We start from the raw sequence: 19,390 nt of genomic DNA on the forward strand, positions 1-19,390 counted from the left end.
TGGCAGCAAGTGGTAGGAGCAAGGATGCTGAGATAACATCTTTTACCACAAGCACCAAGCAGAAGGATCAAACTGGAATTTGTAAGACCTTTTGTTCCCAAAGCCTCCACCCATGGACATACTTCCTCAAGAACAGGGCACCACCAAACAACACTAACTGGGGACCCAGTGTTCAAATATCTGAGTCTGTGGGGGACATTCTCATTCAAACCACCACACCTGCCATAAACAATGGAAGACATGCTTTCTGTCTCTGCTTAAAGAGCAATAAAAAGATACCCTGTGCTTGCCTTTCTCTGCATTTGAAATTCACAGGCTTTCATTGTTATATTTTCCTCTCAACAAATGAAACCCTGTGAACTTACATTTCTGTTCCCTGCCATTACTTCTGTTTAATTATGTTAGTTTTACATATGTAGAAGATAAACTCACATCCAGGAGTCACAGCTACACAATAATGTGCATTTCTTTTTATCCCTTCCTTTGGTGACCAACTTTGTATTCGCATTGATTTTTTTTTTCTAGTGATATGCTTACATAGGCATAATGTCTTACTCATACTCCTTTATATAGAATGTTTAATACTCTGCATGTTGTTTCTCTCTCTCTCTCTCTCTCTCTCTCTCTCTCTCTCTCTCTCTCTCTGTGTGTGTGTGTGTTTGTGTGTGTGTGTGTTCCCCTACTTAACTGTGTTCCTCAGAAATCTCTTCCTGTTTTGAGACTGTCTTTATTCTCTTGTTATTTTTGACACTGGAGATAATATAAGCCACTCTGTCATGGAGCTATGTTCTAGCCCATCTTCATTCTCTTCTGTAGTTTTAAACCATGAATATATTATTTGGTTTGTTTAAATAATCTCTTATACATGGACACTGATAGTTTTTGATATTTTATACATAAAAATAATGCTTACCATGACACTTTGTAGTTTTGAAGATAGAGCCCTGGTGTACATTCCTGGAAGCAGGATTGTTAGGTTAAAGGGAATCTGTGACGTTGCTAGATGCTGCTAAATAAGTTTCTTCTCTGTTATTCAGCCTTGGCTTTCTGCAGCCATCTAAGAAGAATTACTGCTTTCCTGCAGTTTCACTCCTAAGAATATAATGTCAAGCTTTTGAAATTTTCCTGATTTGTTGGTTGAAAATGGTATCTAAAGATAGTGTCAGTTTATATCTGATTATAAGTCAAATCTCAGCTTTTCTTTTTAAGGGCCATCATATATCATATTTTGAACAGACTTTTTTTCTCCTGCATCTTTTTTTAAATTAATCATTCCATTTGATTGTTTATATCTCAAATGATATCCCACTTCCTGGTTACTCCCTTTCCAACCCCTTATCCTATATCTGCTCTCCCCACTCCCCTTTGCCTATAATGGAGTGCTCCTCTACCCACCCATACTCTCTCCCACCCCACCACTTCAGCATCCCCCTACTCTGGGGCATCAAACCTCCCCAGGACCAGGGCCTCCCTTCTCATTGCTGTCAGTCAAGGCCAACCTCTGCTACATATGGATCTGGAACCATGGATTCCTCCATGTACACTCCTTGGTTGGTGGTCTAGGTAGTAGACCTAGACCTTCTACCTTGTAGTAGAACTGGGTCATCAGGCCAGCCTATGTTGTTCTTCCAGTGGGGTTGCAATCCCCTTTAGTCCTCTGCCGACTCCCTCACCATGTTTCCTGAGTTCAGTCTGATGGTTGGTTCCAAGCATCCCCATCTGCATTGGTCAGTTGCTAGTTGGACCTCCCAAGGAACCGCCATACTAGGTTCCTGTCAGCAAGCACCTATTGACCATGGCAACAGTGTCGACTTTGGTTTCTGCAGACATGATGGATCCTCACGTGAGGCCATCCCCGGTTGGCCCTTCCTTCAGTCTCTGTTCCATTTTTTGTCCCTGTTCTTCCTTTGGACAGGAACATTTCTGGGTTAAACTTTGAGATGGGTGAGTGGCCCCATCCCTCAACCAGAGGCTGTGCCTATCTACTGGAGGTGGTCTCCACAGGTTCTCTCTCCCCTTCTCTAAACATTGCTGCTAAAGTCAATCCCATTGGGTCCTGGGAGCTTCACGTTTCTCCGATGTCTGGGACCCTCCATTGGCTACCCTCAGTTCCTCATTCCCCTGCTACCTATTTTTTGTTTGATTTCCTGACCCTTTGTACCTCTGTCACATCTATTCCAGTATCTGATACTGTCACCCTTATTTCTTCCCCCTCCTTTCTTCCTACCTTGTATCTATCTACTTTGACCTCCTACAATTGTCCTGTTCCCCTCCCCCTCAATTTTCTTCTATTAGATTCAGCATATCTGGTTTTATGTGGAGGGGCTTAGTCTTCTTGGACTTGAGCTTTGTGCAATGAGTTAGGAATGCATTTTTCTACATGCAGACCACCAGTTGAACCAGTACCATTTGTTGAAAATGCTGTCTTTTTTTCCATTGGATGGTTTTAGCTTCTTTGCCAAAGATCAAGTGACCACAGGTGTATGGGTTCATTTCTGGGTCTTCACTTCTATTCCTTTGTTCTACTTGCCTGTTTCTATACCAATATCATGAATATCATGCAGTTTTTATCACTATTGCTTTGTAGTATAGCTTGGGGTCAGGGATGGTGATTTCACCCAGAAGTTTTTTAATTGGTAGGAAGAGTTTTCCCTATCCTAGGTCTTTTGTTATTCCAAATAAATCTGAGAATTGATCTTTCTATCACTGTGAAGAATTAAGTTGGAATTTTGATGGGGATTGTATTGTATATGTAGATTGTTTTTGGTAAGATGGCCATATTTACTATATTAATCCTGCTAATCCATGAGCATGGGAGATCTTCCCATCTTTTGAGGTCTTCTTCGATTTCTTTCTTCAGGGATCTGAAGTTCTTGTCATACAGATCTTTCACTTGTTTGGTTAAAGTCACACCAAGATAATCTGTATTATTTGTGACTGTTGTGAAGGGTATTATTTCCCTAATTTCTTTCTCATCCCTTTTATTCTTTGAGTAGAAGAAGGCTACTGATTTGTTTGAGTTAATTTTATATCCAGCTACTTTGCTGAAGTTGTTTTTCAGCTATAAAGGTTCTCTGGGAGAATTTTTGCAGTCACTTATGTATATTATCATATCATCTGCAAATAGTTATATCTTGACTTCCTCTCTTCCAGTTTGTTTCCCTTTGATCTCTTTTTGTCTAATTGCTCTGGCTAGAACTTCCGAGTACTATACTGAATAGGCAGGGAGAAAGTGGGCAGCCTTGTCTAGTTCCTGATTTTAATGAGATTGCTTTGAGTTTCTCTCCATTTAGTTTGATGTTGGCTATTGGTTTGTTATATATTGCTTTTATTATATTTATATATTATATGCACCTTGAATTACAGCTCTCTCCATTACTTTTAACATGAATGGGTGTTAAATTTTGTCAAAGGCTTTTTCTGTACCTAATGATATAATCATGTGTTGTTTTTTTTTCCTTTGAGTTTGTTTATATAGTGGATTACATTGATGGATTGCTGTATATTGAACCATTCCTGCATCCCTGGGATGAAGCCTACTTGATCGTGGTGGATGATCATTTTGATGTGTTTTTGGATCCGGTTTGCAAGAATTTTATTGAGTAATTTTGTATCATTATTCATAAGGGAAATTGGTCTGTAGTTCTCTTTCTTTTGTGGGTCTTTTTTGTGATTTAGGTATCAGTGTAACTTTGGCTTTGTAGAAAGAATTGGGTAGTGTTCTTTGTATTTTATGGAGTAGTTTGAGGAGTATTGGTATTAGATCTTCTTTGAAAGTCTGATAGAATTATGCACTAAAGCCATCTGACCCTATGCTTTTTTGGTTGGGAGACTTTTAATGACTGATTCTTTTTCCTTAGGGGTTATGGGCCTGTTTAGATGGTTTATCTGAGTCTGATTTAACTCTGGTACCTTGTATCTGTCTAGAAAATCATCCATTTCATCTAAGTTTTCCAGTTTTGTTGATAGAGTCTTTTGTAGTAGGATCTTATTATTTTTTGAATTTCCTCAGTTTCTGTTGTTATATCTCCCTTTTCATTTTGGATTTTGTTGGTTTGGATACTGTCTCTGAGCCCTCTGGTTAGTTTGGGTAAGGGTTTATCTTGTTGATTTTCTCAAAGAACCAGCTCTTGGTTTGTTGATTCTTTGTACAGATCTTTCTGTTTCTCCTTGTTTGATTTCAGCCCAGAGTTTTAATTATTTCCTACTGTCTACTCCTTTTGGGTATATTTGCTTCTTTTTGTTCTAGAGCTTTCAGATGAGCACTTGTATATTATCTCTCCAATTTCTTTGTGGAAGCACTCAGAGCTATGAGTTTTCCTCATAGCACTGCTTTCATCATGTTCCATAAGTTTGGATATATATTGCTTTCATTTTCATTGAATTCTAAAAGTCTTTAATTTCTTTATTTCTTCCCTAACCAAGTTATCATTGAGTAGATAGTTGTTCACCTTCCATGTTTTGTTGCTATTGAAGACCAGCCTTTGTCTATGATGGTCTGATAGAATACCTGGGATTAAGTCAATGTTCTTGTATCTGTTGAGGTTTGTTTTGTGTCCGAGTATATGGTCAGTTTTTGAGAAAGTACCATGAGGTGCTGAGAAGAAGTTATATTCTTTGTTTTAGGGTGAAATGGTCTGAAGATATCTGTTCAATCCATTTGATTCATAACTTCTTTTCTTTTCATTGTGGCTCTGTTCAATTTCTGTTTCCATGATCTGTCCATTGGTTTGAGTTGGGTTTTGAAATCTTCTATCATGTGAGTTTCAATGTGTGTTTTGAGCTTAAGTAACGTTTCTTTTACAAATGTGATTGTCCTTGCATTTGGGGCATAGATGTTCAGAATTGAGAGTTCATCCTGATGGATTTTTTTTTCTTTGATGGGTGTGTAGTGTCATTCCCCATCTTTTTTGATAGCTTTTAGTTGAAAGTCTATTTTGTTGGCTATTAGAATGGCTACTCTAGGTTATTTCTTGGGACCATTTGCATGGAATTTTTTTCCCTATCCTTTTACTTTGAGGGAATATCTGTCTTTGACTCTGAGGTATGTTTTGTGTATGCAGTAAAATGATGGATCCTGTTTAAATCTGAATCTTGCTTTAAGGATGTGTTGGGGTATCCAGGACTTGCTGTGGTGGGAGAACTGGGTTTTGATGTTGTCAAGGCAAAATGGTTTCTCTTGCTTATGTTCTTGTGCTTGCTTCTAGCCATCTGGTTATCTCTGGTGTTATCTGACCTCCCTGTCTCTGACTGGAGCCTGTCCTTCCTGTTAGCCTGTGATCCTGCAATCCTGTGATCCTGGGGAGTGGAGCTGCAATTGGGGTGTGGACTGTGTGGGATGGGGTCCTGGCGCCTGGGCCCCGCTTGGTCAGCACAAATGGGAACTGGATGGCACATAGGTCTCCGGCTGGGCAGGGAATCTGCTTTCCTGGGTCACAGGGTTCTTGTATGTTGGGTCTTGGGGCAGGGTGTAAGGTCTCACCTATGAAGCTGGATGTGTCAGAATACTTGGGTGGTCAAGCTGTGACTGGGGTGTGGGTTGTATGGGATCAAGTCCTGCGTGGAGGCTCTGCTCCTGAGTCTTTTAAAGGATGCTTTTTTTAAGAGATATTAGCACATCCTCTTCCAGTAATAAATTTTCTGCAATAAATTGCAAATGTCTTTCCAAATTTCAGTTATCATTTGACTTTGATAGTATTTGCTTTCTTGTCATATGAAGGTTTTCCCTGTGTTCAACTTACAAAGGATTTGCCTATATTTTCTTCTATGTCTCTTGACATGATATAGTTTTTTGTTTTAGAACTCTGGTCCTTTTAGAGTTTATTCTTGTGGATGATGTGATTAATGCTTATGATTTGTCTTTCTCTAGAATCTCAGCTTTACTCTTTTGTAATTCAGCTTTAAATTTTTCATTTATTATTGTAGGGTGTACGTATGCACAGTGTGAGGCATGTGTCTGGGCACAGCTTGCCAGGGCATGGGTGTGGATATCAGAGGACAGCTCTATGGTGTTGGTTCTCCTTCCCCATTATGTAGGCTGTGGGAATTCACCCAGGTCATTACCTTTCTGCCACCAGACTTGACCCATGGAGCCATCTGGTTATCTCATTTGTAAACTTAAAAACAAACAAACAAAAAACCCTTTTTATGAAGTAAAAACAGTTCCTTGGAATTATGTGATATTGATGTACAATGTGACTGTTGTAAACCTTAGAGTTTAAAAATAACATTGTCATAACAGGAGAGGAAAAATAGTAGGCCTCCTTTGGTGCAGTCTAGCCTAGGCATATTGTAAAATTACACCTTCACAGCACTCAAGGTGCCAACCGCCTTGTGCATAGTGAGGGGTAAGGATAACTGACTATATGCTGGGGGGGGGGGTGGTCCCTGCAATGGACAGACTTGATCATCTCACTGTTCCCATAGAGTGAGGCCAAATGATTGGTGAATCTTTGCAAGAGTTACCATTGCATAATTTGTGTTATTTGTGATTTAAGTTGGCTTTAGGATGTAAGTCAGTTCTTGACATTTTTACTTCGAAACTAGTTATAGCCCCTAATTTTGCACAGGAAGTTCTTAAGGGTGATTGATCTCCTCATTGAACTCCTGCTTCATAGATAGCTTGTGCCTCGGAAAGGACCAGAGAGGAGTTAGTAGTCCTGTGCCTCTCATGGCTGTAGGTTTTCATACACATCATACACATCACCTGTTTGATGATGTTTCTTTGGCTGACATTATTGTGGTTTTACTGAATTCAAGTGTATCCCTTTTAATGGTTCAAACTGAAATGTGGACAGATTCCAAATGCATCAGCACTGACTAGGGAGGACCGGTGATTTTGTTTTCAAGGTTTTAGAGTAGTTTGAGATCTTTTTTTGTTATAAACACCTTTCTTTTTTCTTTTAGAAAGTTAGCTGCTGCTTGTAATTACATAATGAACTCACTCTCCTTTCTGTTTTGGCCAATATTTTCTCATTTTAATCACATTTAATTTGAGTGGTGAGGTGGCACTACTGGTAAAGTTCAGCGTGAATAATCCACACCTATGCTGGTGTGAGGAGCTTTTAGTAACTGGCTGCACAGCTTTACTTAATTTGCTTAGTAGCAGAATTTGCTCCTAGTTTAGCCAATTGGTATGCTAGCAAAATATGGAAAATAATTTACAAAGAGAAGGATTTATTTTCAGTTTGACAGTGTTAGGCCTTGTTTGGTTATCGGAAGACAATGATAAAGGGTTCAGGTTAGACTTAACTGCTTACCTCCAAGCCAAGAGCAGAAGGAAGGTGTGGGCTTCTACAATCCTCCTCATTAGAATAACCTGCTGACTAAAGGCTCTCCTCCTACCTCACTCCAGGCATGCTGCGACGGAGTGTTACTTGAAAACTGGTCAAAATTCAGTAGAATGCTATGCTACTTAATTTTTTTTTAAGAGTTTTTAGTTCCATGTATGTGAGCACACTGTCACTCTGCAGACACCCCAGAAGAAGGCATCAGATCCCATCACAGATGGTTGTGAGCCACCATGTGGTCGCTCGGAATTGAACTCAGGGCCTCTGGAATTGCTGAGCCATCTCTCGAGCTCCTACTACTATTTTTTATAATTGTTATTTTCTTATGGACTTAGATACTTTTTGGCGAAGATGTTAGATATAGCGAACAGTAAGCAGTGAGACGATATGTTTGGTTTTTTGTTTTTGTTTTTGTTTTTATTTTTTTGTTTTTGTTTTTGTTTTTTCGAGACAGGGTTTCTCTGTGTAGCCCTGGCTGTCCTGGAACTCACTCTGTAGACCAGGCTGGCCTCAAACTTAGAAATCCACCTGCCTCTGTCTCCCAAGTGCTGGGATTACAGGCGTGTGCCACCACTGCCTGGCTGAGACGATATGTTTAACTGTGAACTCATTTTCCTGTCTTCTCTTGGGCTAATTTCTGAAATACTGATAAGTTACTGCTATTTTAGCCGCAAGGGAATTGAGGCTTTAATTTGCAAGCGTCTTAACTATTTTGTTGATAATTAGAGGTGAGATGAGTGTATGCTCATTGTCTTGTGTAGTATATGACTCTGTGGGCATAGTGTGCACTCCCTCCCATGCTTCTCTCAGGTGAGTCGGGTCTGTGTCCACCAAGGAGACATACTTCTTGCCTTGTTTATCTTCAAATGATTTGTAGGGGTCAGGAAAAGAATACAGCTCCTTTTTAACTTTGCCATTTCAGAAAGGCAGACATAGAGTCCAGGCAGGGAAATTGCCTTGGCCCTGGGAGAAACTGCAGAACTGGAAAGTCTGTATCGGTAGCTCGCCAGTCTTTCTGCTTCCCAGGCTCTCACAGTTCTCCCGAGTTCTGTGGTCACTCTGCTTGTGTTGCTGGAGTCTTCTTGTGCCTAGACTGCTCATTCCCTTAGAGCCCCTTTCTCGGGATGAAGCACACGTGGTGGCAGCAGGAACACCAGCTTCCTTTCCTTTTCTTCCTTAGCAAAACCAAAGCCTACTCTCACATTTCCTCACATTTTCAAGGCTTTTCTGTAGTTTTCCAGAGACAAAACTCATAAATTAAGTTTTATAGTGTGGAATAAATTCCGCTCATTGTATTTTTTTTTGCCTATAAGATCTTACCCTAACCTTAAAATGGTTACTATTTAAGTTACAGGAAATTGAAACACTGAGTTGTTAGTCTGACTTACATATGTGGTATTAATAATAGTCTGGATAGCAACAGTGGGTGAGTCCCGTTCCTACCTTCTCCCCCTGTGTCTCCCTTCCCACCCAAGAAGCACTCCATGTAAGGCACGGCAGAATACAGACTGCTGTAAGTGAAAAAGAGTAGAGGATTAGCAACGACTGCCCAGGGTCAGAGAAACCAACTTACTGTGATTTTATTTTAAAAATTAAAAGAAGACACAAGTACAGGCGAGTCTAACAGATTATTCATCTCCTTTCAGCAGTGTTCTGTAAGTTGAGTCTTCTCAAAGTTCCCTCTAAGCAATGGATAAGGTTCTGGTTAAGGAAGCACAGGAAAGCTTTTCTGTCCCCTTGACAACTAGCTCTTCTAGGTGAGTATCTGCCTTGGTTGGCAGAATTGTAGTAATTCCTTGTGATTTGGGTGAAGTGACTTTGTGAGCCTCACAAGTCGTCACATGCAATACTTTTCCGAACTACAGACTACGCCATTTCTAGATCAAGAATTACGAGGTCTCCTTCATACTGCGTCTCACAAATGCTTCAGGGTTTCTGTGAGAAGACCTAGGTTTTGGTTTCTGATATGCTTTGAGCTCAACATCCTTCTTCTTCAAGGAATACAACAGAAAAGTAGTTAGTGTATTTACATGAGCAAAGTCTGTTTTAAATGGCTGTAGATCTGTAGTGTGTAATCTTGACACTGTTAAGACATTGTACTAATTTTAGAGGTAACACTTAAAGGGTGGAAAGAAAAACCCAAGAATTTGCCCCAAAGGCCTATGCTTATGTTATAGTCTAAAAATGAATTTCTCATTCCTACTTGGCTGACAGTTTCCTATATTATAATTAGGGATTGATCAATCATGAAAAGCACTTTATTTGAATACATAATAATGTAAAGTTTAATAAAAAAACGCATTTAATATTATTTAACTTTGAGTTTTCCTTAATAAAAATACTTATTTTCTTTAAATGTTTCATTTTTAACTGTTAGAACTTTCTTATTTGAACCAGTCACATCTATCATTTTCCTTAGCCTGGTAATTTAATATTGGGATATTATTTTAACTTTAGTCATAGCACTGTATGATAGAAAAATGATACTATTAATTAGATAACTCACTCAGGAATTATAGTTTATACAAAAAATAATTACATTACAATATTTTAAAACAGGCCATGTAAAAATCAGCATTTCACATGTGAAACATGCTCACTTCCGTTCGCTGAGACTCGAGCCCAGTTATTAGTTTATTGTAGATCTTTGTGTTTGCAGACTTGTGCATTCACCTTTTAAAATGGAACAAAATGTTTTTGAATAATCTTGAGATAACCTGAAAATGTCTAACTATACATCTTTTTGAACGATAAATACCATTCCTTAGGTAGTGTTGTGAAGTAACAATGCCACGATATGCATTGATTCTCTGTGAGTTCGGTGTAGGGTTTATTTGCTCAGTTCTGAGCCTTGCTAAATTTAACTAGGCTTGATGTCATTCCAGGGTACTCTGCCTGCAGCCAGTTCGTAAGACTCTGGATCAAATTAAATCAGGAAAAGAGCATGAGTCTGGACTTTGTGATTAACAGCCATAATTGTGTGATTTTCCAGGTGGCCTCCTGATAGCATCTGCTCACTTTGGTGCCTATGTGTGTGGGACAGACATAGACTACAACACGGTTCATGGCTTGGGTGAGTAGAACCTACAGTGTTGTCTTCGTTGTTAAGACAAGTAGGCCTTTAAAATCATAAGGTAGCTTTATGTGACATTTTAGGGTATAAAGTACAGCATTTTAATGTAATTTTCCCTAAAACTTCTTTGAGTATCTACATTTGACAATATGATCACTCAATGTATAAGACATGAACTAGAAGAATATTAACATGAATATGAAAAATTCCTTTCATCCCTGGCCAAGAACTTGTCATCTTAATACAAGAAGGATTTTGTTTGTTGTGTTTTGTTTTTAAAGGCAAACTAAGGTTGTGAAACAGTGTTGAGCAGGAAAATAAGAAAGAGATGGAGTGTCCATTTTATAGTCAGCACATATACCTTAAGAACATGTATACGGAGGAATGGGGCTGGAGAGATGGCTCAGTGGTTAAGAGCACTGACTATTTTCCCTTAAGACCGGAATTCAGTTCCCAGAATCCACATAGCAGCTCATACCTTTCTGTAACTCCAGTTCAAGGGCTTCTGACACCAAACACAGATATATATGCCAGCAAAACATCAGTGACTATAAAATATAAATAAATAAATAAATAAATAAATAAATAAATAAATAAATAAATAGAAACATATATAGTTTCTAGTTAAGATTATCATTATGATTTACTTATCAATCACGCACTGAGTAAGGTTGGATTAATATTTAGTCTTTGAGTAACGTGAAAATTTAAATTTTTGTGACTAGAACGTACTTGAAACACTTGAGGTGACTACAGATTTAAAGATTCTGCCTTTAAATGAGTGTAACTTGAAACATTAATCCACCTTAATTTTGTACCAATTATTGAAACTATTTAAAAACTTCCTAAAGCTTCACCGATGGTGTGTGATTGAATGGAATTAGAGTAAAAAAGTATATTTCCCATAATGGAATGCTATTAAAATTGCCAACTTAATTCATGCTTTTGAAATTGTCTGCTTGTATTCCTCTATTGTAACTTGGATCAGCTCTTAAGACACTTTCCGTCACTCAGTATAGGTTCATTACACTTTCTGTTGCTGAAACCCTTGTGTGCAGCACTAATAACCTGTTGCCCTACCTTGACCCTTTTCCCCTAACTTTTTATTGATTCTTTGTGAATTTCATATCGTGCACCCCAATCCCACTCATGTCCGTGTCTCACCATATCTGCTGTTTGCCGTTGCAGCCTCCCCCACCAAAAGAAAACAAACAAAACTCTTATCTTGGAAGCTGCCCTTTTGCCACAAAAAAAAAAAAAAAAAAAAAAAAAAAAGTATACCCTTTTGCCAAAAAGCTTTTTTTGCAGATGTTCACATTGCCCTGAGTCATGGATCTGGTTGGAGGTCTCTGGCTTCTGCTACACTATCAATACTGGACCCTTACCAGGATATCCTGTTTGCTATCCCGTTGTTACCCTGAGTCATGGAGATACTAGAGCTTCGGTCTGGAGGTCCAGCCCCTTCATGTGCTCCAGAGGTTCAGCAGCGGGGGAGTTCATAGTTGGGGTGAACCATCTCAAAGTCCTGAGTCTGGGCCTGGTGGTCGCTGAGTTGCTCAGTCCGACAGCTCTTCGATGCTCACTCCATTAGAGTCAGCTCTCCAGCACTGCTCAGGCGAGGGGAGGGGCAGGGCCAGCTCACCCCAGTGCCGCTGCAGCCGCACTGCAACTATCAGGGCCTGCTCCACCATGCTGTCTAGGCTAGAGCTGGGGCTAGCTCTCCCTCCTGCTGAAGGGGCTATCTTCTGTGTAGCCCCAGGAGGAGGTGGTCTTAGGCACATTCTGTGTATTATGTTTGTATTAGAGTAAGTAAACTTCTAAGACTTTAATTTATTGGTAATAGAAGCCACATATTTGTTTTAAGAAAATTATCTAACAGAGCTTTTAAGACATTTTTTACTTATTAAAGCTTTAAAAAGTTATTTCATAACCTTCTGGGAGGTGATTTCTAATAGAGAAGAGTTTTTCAGAGTTTATATCGTAAAACAGTCTCATGTTTCTCCCAGTTGGAAAGTCAAAAGTCTTTCCTTGAGTCCTGTAAGGTCCCTTTAGCTGTATTTCGTTTTCTCTTTCTTTTGCCCAAATGCTGCCTGAAAACTTGCAGTCTGCTTTTGGTCTCACTTTTAAGATCTTGTAGCATGACTCCAAATGTTCAGCCGAAACACCCACTGAGGGCACAGAGCTACAGTTTGGCACTATTGACTTTAAGGCTCATCCTAGTGAATGCCAGGACAGGGAAGCGGGAGTGGGAGAGTTGGTGAACAGGGGCACGGGGGATGGGATAGAGGGTTTTTAGAGGGGAAACGAGGAAAGGGGATAACATTTGAAATATAAATAAAGAAAATACCTAATAAACAAAAAACACAAACAAACAAACAAAAAAGAAGCTTTGATTTCCTGGGTGACATGCTCTCTGGTGCTGATTTTATTCTTTTTACAGTCTTATTGCGGTCTCTTTAAGGCTCTATGGTTTCATTTCTGTATGCAAGTGTCCATACTATTTTTCTTCTGTCATTTATTTGTCTATTTATTCATTTATTATTTAATCCCTGTTTCTATTACATTTCATGTTGTTTGGAGTTTTTTAATAATTTTTTTAAGTTTGTTTTACTGTAACGTCAATCGTGCTACAAAGCATATAAAATTATATAAGAATAATTGCTGGACACATTGGTGCATGGCTGTAACTCGGGAATTAGAAGCAGGAGGGACTCTATGTTCCAGTCCCTGCCTCAAGAATAAGAAAAAGATTCAGGCTAGAACAAGCACTTATGAAACTCGTACCTAGGGCAGAATTGTAGCTTCTGGTTTCCTACTGTGTCTCGGAGCAGTCCTGTACCATAGCTCTCCATACCCAGATTCCTCCTGGAGAGAGAGCTGGTCTCCCAGGAGTGCTGACACACCTGAGAGCACAGGTAAGACTACCACTTCTGCTCAAATTTCTGGCCCAAGAGGGGCTTGTCCAGAGCCATCAGGACACAGGAATGAAGGAACAGCCTGGGACAGGATCCTTCCAATTTCCATCTGCACCCCTGAGATGACCCTGTGCCATGGCTCTCCATACCCATATTCTGCCTGGAGAGAGCTGGTCTCCCTGGAGTGCTAACACACAGGCTTATAGGGGGAACAAGCAACAGTCAGAGACAGCAAGAGCAGCTAACACCAGAGATAACCAGATGGCGAGAGGCAAGGGCAAGAACATAAGCAACAGAAACCAAGGCTACTTGGCATCATCAGAACCAAGTTCTCCCACCACAGCAAGCCCTAGATATCCCAACATACCGGAAAAGCAAGACTCTGATTTAAAATCACATATCTCATGATGATGATTGAGGACTTTAAGAAGGACATAAATAATTCCCTTAAAGAAATACAGGAGAACACAGGTAAACAGGTAGAAGTCCTGAAAGAGGAAACACAAAAAACCCTTAAAGAATTACAGGAAAACCCAACCAAACAGGTGAGGGAATTGAACAAAATCATTCAGTATCTAAAAATGAAAATAGAAACAATAAAGAAATCACAAAGCAATATAACCCTGGAGGTAGAAAACCTAGGAAGGAGATCAGGAGTTATAGACTCAAGCATCAGCAACAGAATACAAGAGATAGAAGAGATAATCTCAGGTGCAGAAGATACCATAGAAAATACTGACACATACAACAGTCAAAGAAATGTCAGTCATACTTAGAAGGTAGAACAATATAATCAAGGGAAGTAGAGGGTGCGAGGGACTTTGGAGGGAGAGAGGACAGGGAGGGGAAAAAGAGGGGAAGAATCAGGTGTGGGACGAGGTGGAGGAGATGTACAGAGTGTACAGAGGGCCAGGAAATTGAACAGAGGTATGAAGCAATGGGGGATGGGGAGCTGGGGGTAGCAATCAGAAAGTCCCAGGTGCCGGGAAAGCAAGAGTCTCCTAGGACTGGACCCTACAGGGATGGCATTAGCTGAAATACCCCCACAAAGGGGAGGGAGAACCTGTTGAAAACATATCTAGAGGTTAGAACTGCCCCCTCACCCCTCAAGACGGGCAGTGGTGGTGCACGCCTGTAATCCCAGCACTCTGGGAGGGAGAGGCAAGCGCATTTCTGAGTTCAAGGTCAGCCTCATCTACAGAGTGAGCTCCAGGACAGCCAGGGCTATACAGAGAAACCCTGTCTCAAAAAAAAAAAAAAAAAAAAAAAAAAAAAAAAGAACTGTCTCACCACCCACCCCAGTTGAGGGATGGGACCACCCACCCACCCACCCATCTCCAAAATTTTAACCCAGAATTGTTCCTGTCTAAAGGAAATACAGGGGCAAAGAGTGGAACAGAGACTGAAGGAAACGTCATCCGGAGACTGCCCCACCTGGGAATCCACCCCACATACAGACACTAAACCCAGACACTTTGTCAGATGCCAAAAAGTGCTCGCTCACGGGAGCCTGATACAGTTGTCTCCTGCGTGGCCCTGCCAGATCCTGACCAGTACAGATGTGGATGCTCACAGCCAACCATCAGATTGAGCACAGGGACCCCAATGGAGGAGTTAGGGGGAGGACTGAAGGAGCTGATGGGGCCTTATCTGGCATCAGTGGGAGGGGAGGCCCTTGGTCCTGGGAAGGTTTGATGCTCTGGTTTAGAGGAATGCTAGGGTGGTGACGTGGGAGTGTGTGGGTGGGTTGGGGAGCACCCTCATAGAAGCAGGGTAAGGGGGGATAGGATAGGGAGTTTGCAGAAGGGAAACTGGGAAAGGGGATAACATCTGAGATGTAAACAAATAAAATATCTATTTAAAAACAGAAGAAGGAAAAAAAATGGATTGTACACGTTCTTACCAGTTCTACTTGTTTAAAAGATGATGGCTCCAAATGAGTATGTTCAAGTCTTCAGCTGCCTGATGATTCTTTTTCAGTTGTTATCATTTTCAGGTTTTGTGTGTATGAATGTGCGCATCCATGTCTGGTAGATACATCTCATGATCCATTAGTAAGCTGTGATTTCTTCTGGTTTCTCAGATTTTAACACTGGCATGATGATCATTATTATCCAGTTAGGTCACTTAGCTTCTGATCATGTTCCACTTTTTGTCTTCAAGCAAACTTTTCACCAGTAATGTTTCTGTCTTGTCTAGCTTCTGCATGGGCAACAGCTGCAGTATTTCACAAGTTAGCATTCTCCATTTCTGTTTCATTTGTCTGTTCAACACTGAAGTCTTTACTGCTGTGGGAAAGGTCATGTTCTTCTCACTTATGTATCATACTGATGAATACTTCATACTTACTAAACATTGGCCACTTACAAAAGTTATGTTTCACTGTTCAAAATAATAATGTGAAATAATATTTACCTCATTGTATGTATACAGTTAGGTGCAAATGAATACACACTTTATGTAGGTACGTATGGGTTTGCATGATCATATGATTATTTTTGGATAAACTCAAGAAATTAAGCACACTCTGTTTGATGGAATAATTTTCTACCTTCATTTTCTTTCTCTTTAGGAAAGGCTAGTAGAAAAAACCAGAAATGGCGTGGACCAGATGAAAACATCAGGGCAAATCTTCGTCAGTATGGCTTAGAGAAGTTTTACCTTGATGTCTTGGTTTCAGATGCATCTAAGCCTTCCTGGAGGAAGGGAACCTATTTTGATGCAATCATCACAGATCGTGAGTTTGTTTTCATACGGAGTAGAATGGGGTTAGTTTTCTGAATTACTTGTTAAATACAACATATATTAGCATATTCTAAGATGTTCGAGGGTTCTTAACTCCCTCACATAAAAACAATGCAAAGTTATGACTAAGCAGCAGGTTGCTAATTTAAGTACTTAAGGATTTGTGGTTTCATCTTAGCAAATATATTTATTCCTCATCTGTAATTATAGCTGTGCATGATTTGCCATCAGTTTTTTCTTGCATTTTTTGTTGAGGCATATATTTTTATATTGATTGTGGTTGTTCATTACCATGGCAACTATATCTGGAGTGCTGTTTATGGTTGTTGAGTCAACCTCAAGGTGTTTCATCAATCTCACAGTTCCCCATAGGTAAAAGCCTGTATAGCATCTGCCTCCACTGGTATCTCTCCAGACTTAGAGAAATGTGGGGCTGTATGAGCTGCTGGGCTTGTGAATCAACTCACTTCGGAACACTATGTGAACACGTAGATTCTGCCCCTATAGAATATCGAATGTATGAGGCAGCCTGTCCAAACAGATGTGCCTTTTCGATAGCATTGTTAATAGGGCCTATCTGTAAATCGGGCAAAGTTAAGACCTTTATCTCAGCCAGCTTTTGATCTTTGATGACTTAGAGCATTTTAAATCTAACAAAAGATTGTTCTGATGGCATTAAGATGTTGTGAATGTTCATTATGAAACTTGAGTGAACTTTCATTATTTACTATTCCTTCTTTCACTGACTATTTTGCTTCTGTGTGTATTTTCTGAGATCACAGCCATGGTATCTTAGCCATGGTATAGCAATCAGTTTTAGTACATTGATATAATAACTTAATCTACAGTTTGTTAGTCAGTTTTGTCGCTTGAACCACTAATATTATGTACTTATTTTTTTCCTTGAGTAGAGTCTACTTCAGAGGCAGGCACCACATTTAGTAATTTTGGGGCTCCATTACTTAAAATGTGTCTACAGCCTTACACAGTTGTCCTTCCCTGAGCATTTTATGTTAACTATTTTGGTGTAAAATAATGCATAGGTAATGTTTTTCCTTCCTGGTTTCTTAGTTTGGGTCTCTATTGCTGTGACAAATTCCATGACCAAAAAGTGAGTTAGAGAAGAAATGGTTTATTGGGCTTACACTTCCAGATCATAGTCCTTCATTGGAGGAAGTCATAACAGGAACTGGAGACAGGAGCGGATGCGAGAGGGATGCTGCTTACAGGCTTGCTTCCCATGGCTTGCTTAGCCTGATTTCTTACAGAATCCAGGACTGCCAGCCAGGTGGTGCAGCACCACCTACAATGGGCTAAGCCCTCTCCACTGACCACTAAGTGTCATGCCATTTTCTTGGCTGAGGCTCCTTTCTTTTGATGACTCTAGTTTGTGTCAAGCTGACACACAAAACCAGCCAGTGCACCTGGTTATCACATTTTATTGCACACCATGTGAGTCTGTCCCTTGCTAGTGTCTGGTTGACTTGACTATCATGTTGTTTTGTTTTCTGCCTAGCTCCATATGGTATCAGAGAATCTACAAGAAGATCAGGTTCACAGAAGGAAATACCAAAAGGAACAGAAAAATGGTAAATGAAATTTAACAAGCTATTACTTTGAGAAAATTGTTTTTTTTGTAATTATTATGAGCAGTATTATACTTTTTACTTACTTTGAAATATTTGTTTTTTTGTTAGTCCAGAAAGCCACGTTCCTGTCTCCTTGAGTTATCACCTGAGTGACATGTTTTTTGACCTGTTAAATTTTGCAGCTGAGACCCTTGTATTGGGTGGAAGACTAGTCTATTGGCTACCCGTATATACACCAGAGTATGTAGTCTTTATTTATTTAATATCATTTTCTACAGTGTTTGTTTTAAGGATTCTATTTCCTCATCTCTAATTTTGTTCATATTTTCATATTTAATATTTATCAATCGCCTTGGTCTACTTATATACAAGTAAAAATAGTTCCCTTCCATTTAATGGATTTTTTTTTTTTGACCCTTTTAAATAAGGTATTGGCAAACCACAGCCTTTGGGTCAGATATACTTTTTTCATACTGTTTTTACAAGGTGGTTGAACTTAGACCACCTTTTACAATTTATTTTTTAAATGTTAGAAAAGACAATCTGGCCATGATTATACCAATGGTAAAACTAGCACTTAGGAGGTGTAGGTATGATGGTCAGAATTCAAGATCATCCTTAGCTACCTCTTGAAGTCTTGTAGTCTGGACTACATAAAACCCTGTCTTGAAAAAAAAAAAGAGTTGAAAGAAATACACATACCCAGAAAATCAAAAATATTTTTATTCTGGCTCTTTGTATGAAAAATTTGCCAACCCTTGTTGTGTACCACTTAGTGCAGTGCCTGGTGTATCATGGATGCTCAGTAGCTGTTGACTCGTACAAGCACAGGGGATTTAAAACATTTACCTGCATAACTAACTCATGTCTGCTCTGTACTGTTGGCTTTCTTACGTGTTAGCTATGAGTACCTGAAACGCAATACGCCTTTCGTACAAGCTCAGTCCAAAATACAAATTCTGCATATACGTAAAGCTCTGACTTATGTTGAACAGGACTGGCTTTGTTACTCAGTAACCGGTAGCTGCTGGTGGAGCTGCGTGCATCAGTGGTAAACATAAGGTGTTAGAGTAAGATGCTATTAAAGGGCTCAGTGGGTAAAAGTGTGCTATCAAGGCTGATGACTTGAATGGAGACATTGGGACCTACATGGTAGAGGGAGAGAGCTGCCTCCCAGGAGTCTCTCTCTGTCTCTCTTTCTCACCCTCCCTCCCTTTCTTCCTCCCTCCCTCCCTCTCTCCCTCCCTCTTCTTCCCTCCCCTTTCTTTCTCTCTTTTAAAAGGATAGGGTTTCAGGTTTGTAAGACACTATTAACATTATGGTTCAGTTATTGAACCTGCCATAGATGCTGTCTACCGTATATACTTGTTCTAAAGCACCTGAAGACAGCGGTGACAATGGTAGGAACCCTAAGATTTGGAAGCCATGTAGCTTTTTGTCTGTTTTATAGTGATTGTGTTTGAAGTGACTTTGGCCTAGTTTTAGTCATGCCTTTGTTTATCACTTGCTAAGTACATACATTCAGGTTATTGAACACAGTCTTTATGTTTTCTTAGAGGTCTCGAGCACTTGTTACTCTTGCAGAATACTCAGGTTCAAATCCGAGCACCACGCATAGGTGTCTCATAGCTGTCCATACCTGTAGTCCTAAGGGATCAGATAATCTCTTTTGGCCATCATAGCTGCTAGACATGAACATGCATGCACATATATACATGCAGGTAAAACACTCATTTATAAAATAAATAAATCCAAAAAATTAAATCTAATCCATCTATT

General features: G+C 39.8%; 1 protein-coding gene across 2 annotated transcripts in view; it reads left to right on the plus strand.

Annotated features, from left to right (window-relative positions):
* Positions 1–19,390, plus strand: part of Trmt11 (tRNA methyltransferase 11 homolog) — a 66,396-nt gene that overhangs the window by 19,087 nt on the left and 27,919 nt on the right. Inside the window, exons 8-11 of one of the 2 annotated variants that reach the window (XM_052169707.1) lie at positions 10,282–10,362; positions 15,850–16,014; positions 17,539–17,611; positions 17,720–17,851. In XM_052169707.1, coding sequence (XP_052025667.1) covers positions 10,282–10,362; positions 15,850–16,014; positions 17,539–17,611; positions 17,720–17,851 — 451 coding nt within the window. The remainder of the gene's footprint in view (positions 1–10,281; positions 10,363–15,849; positions 16,015–17,538; positions 17,612–17,719; positions 17,852–19,390) is intronic. The other variant, XM_052169708.1, reaches the window with a different exon arrangement.

The sequence above is a fragment of the Apodemus sylvaticus genome, chromosome 23, assembly GCF_947179515.1.
Source record: "Apodemus sylvaticus chromosome 23, mApoSyl1.1, whole genome shotgun sequence".
NCBI classification, from domain to species: Eukaryota; Metazoa; Chordata; class Mammalia; order Rodentia; family Muridae; genus Apodemus; species Apodemus sylvaticus.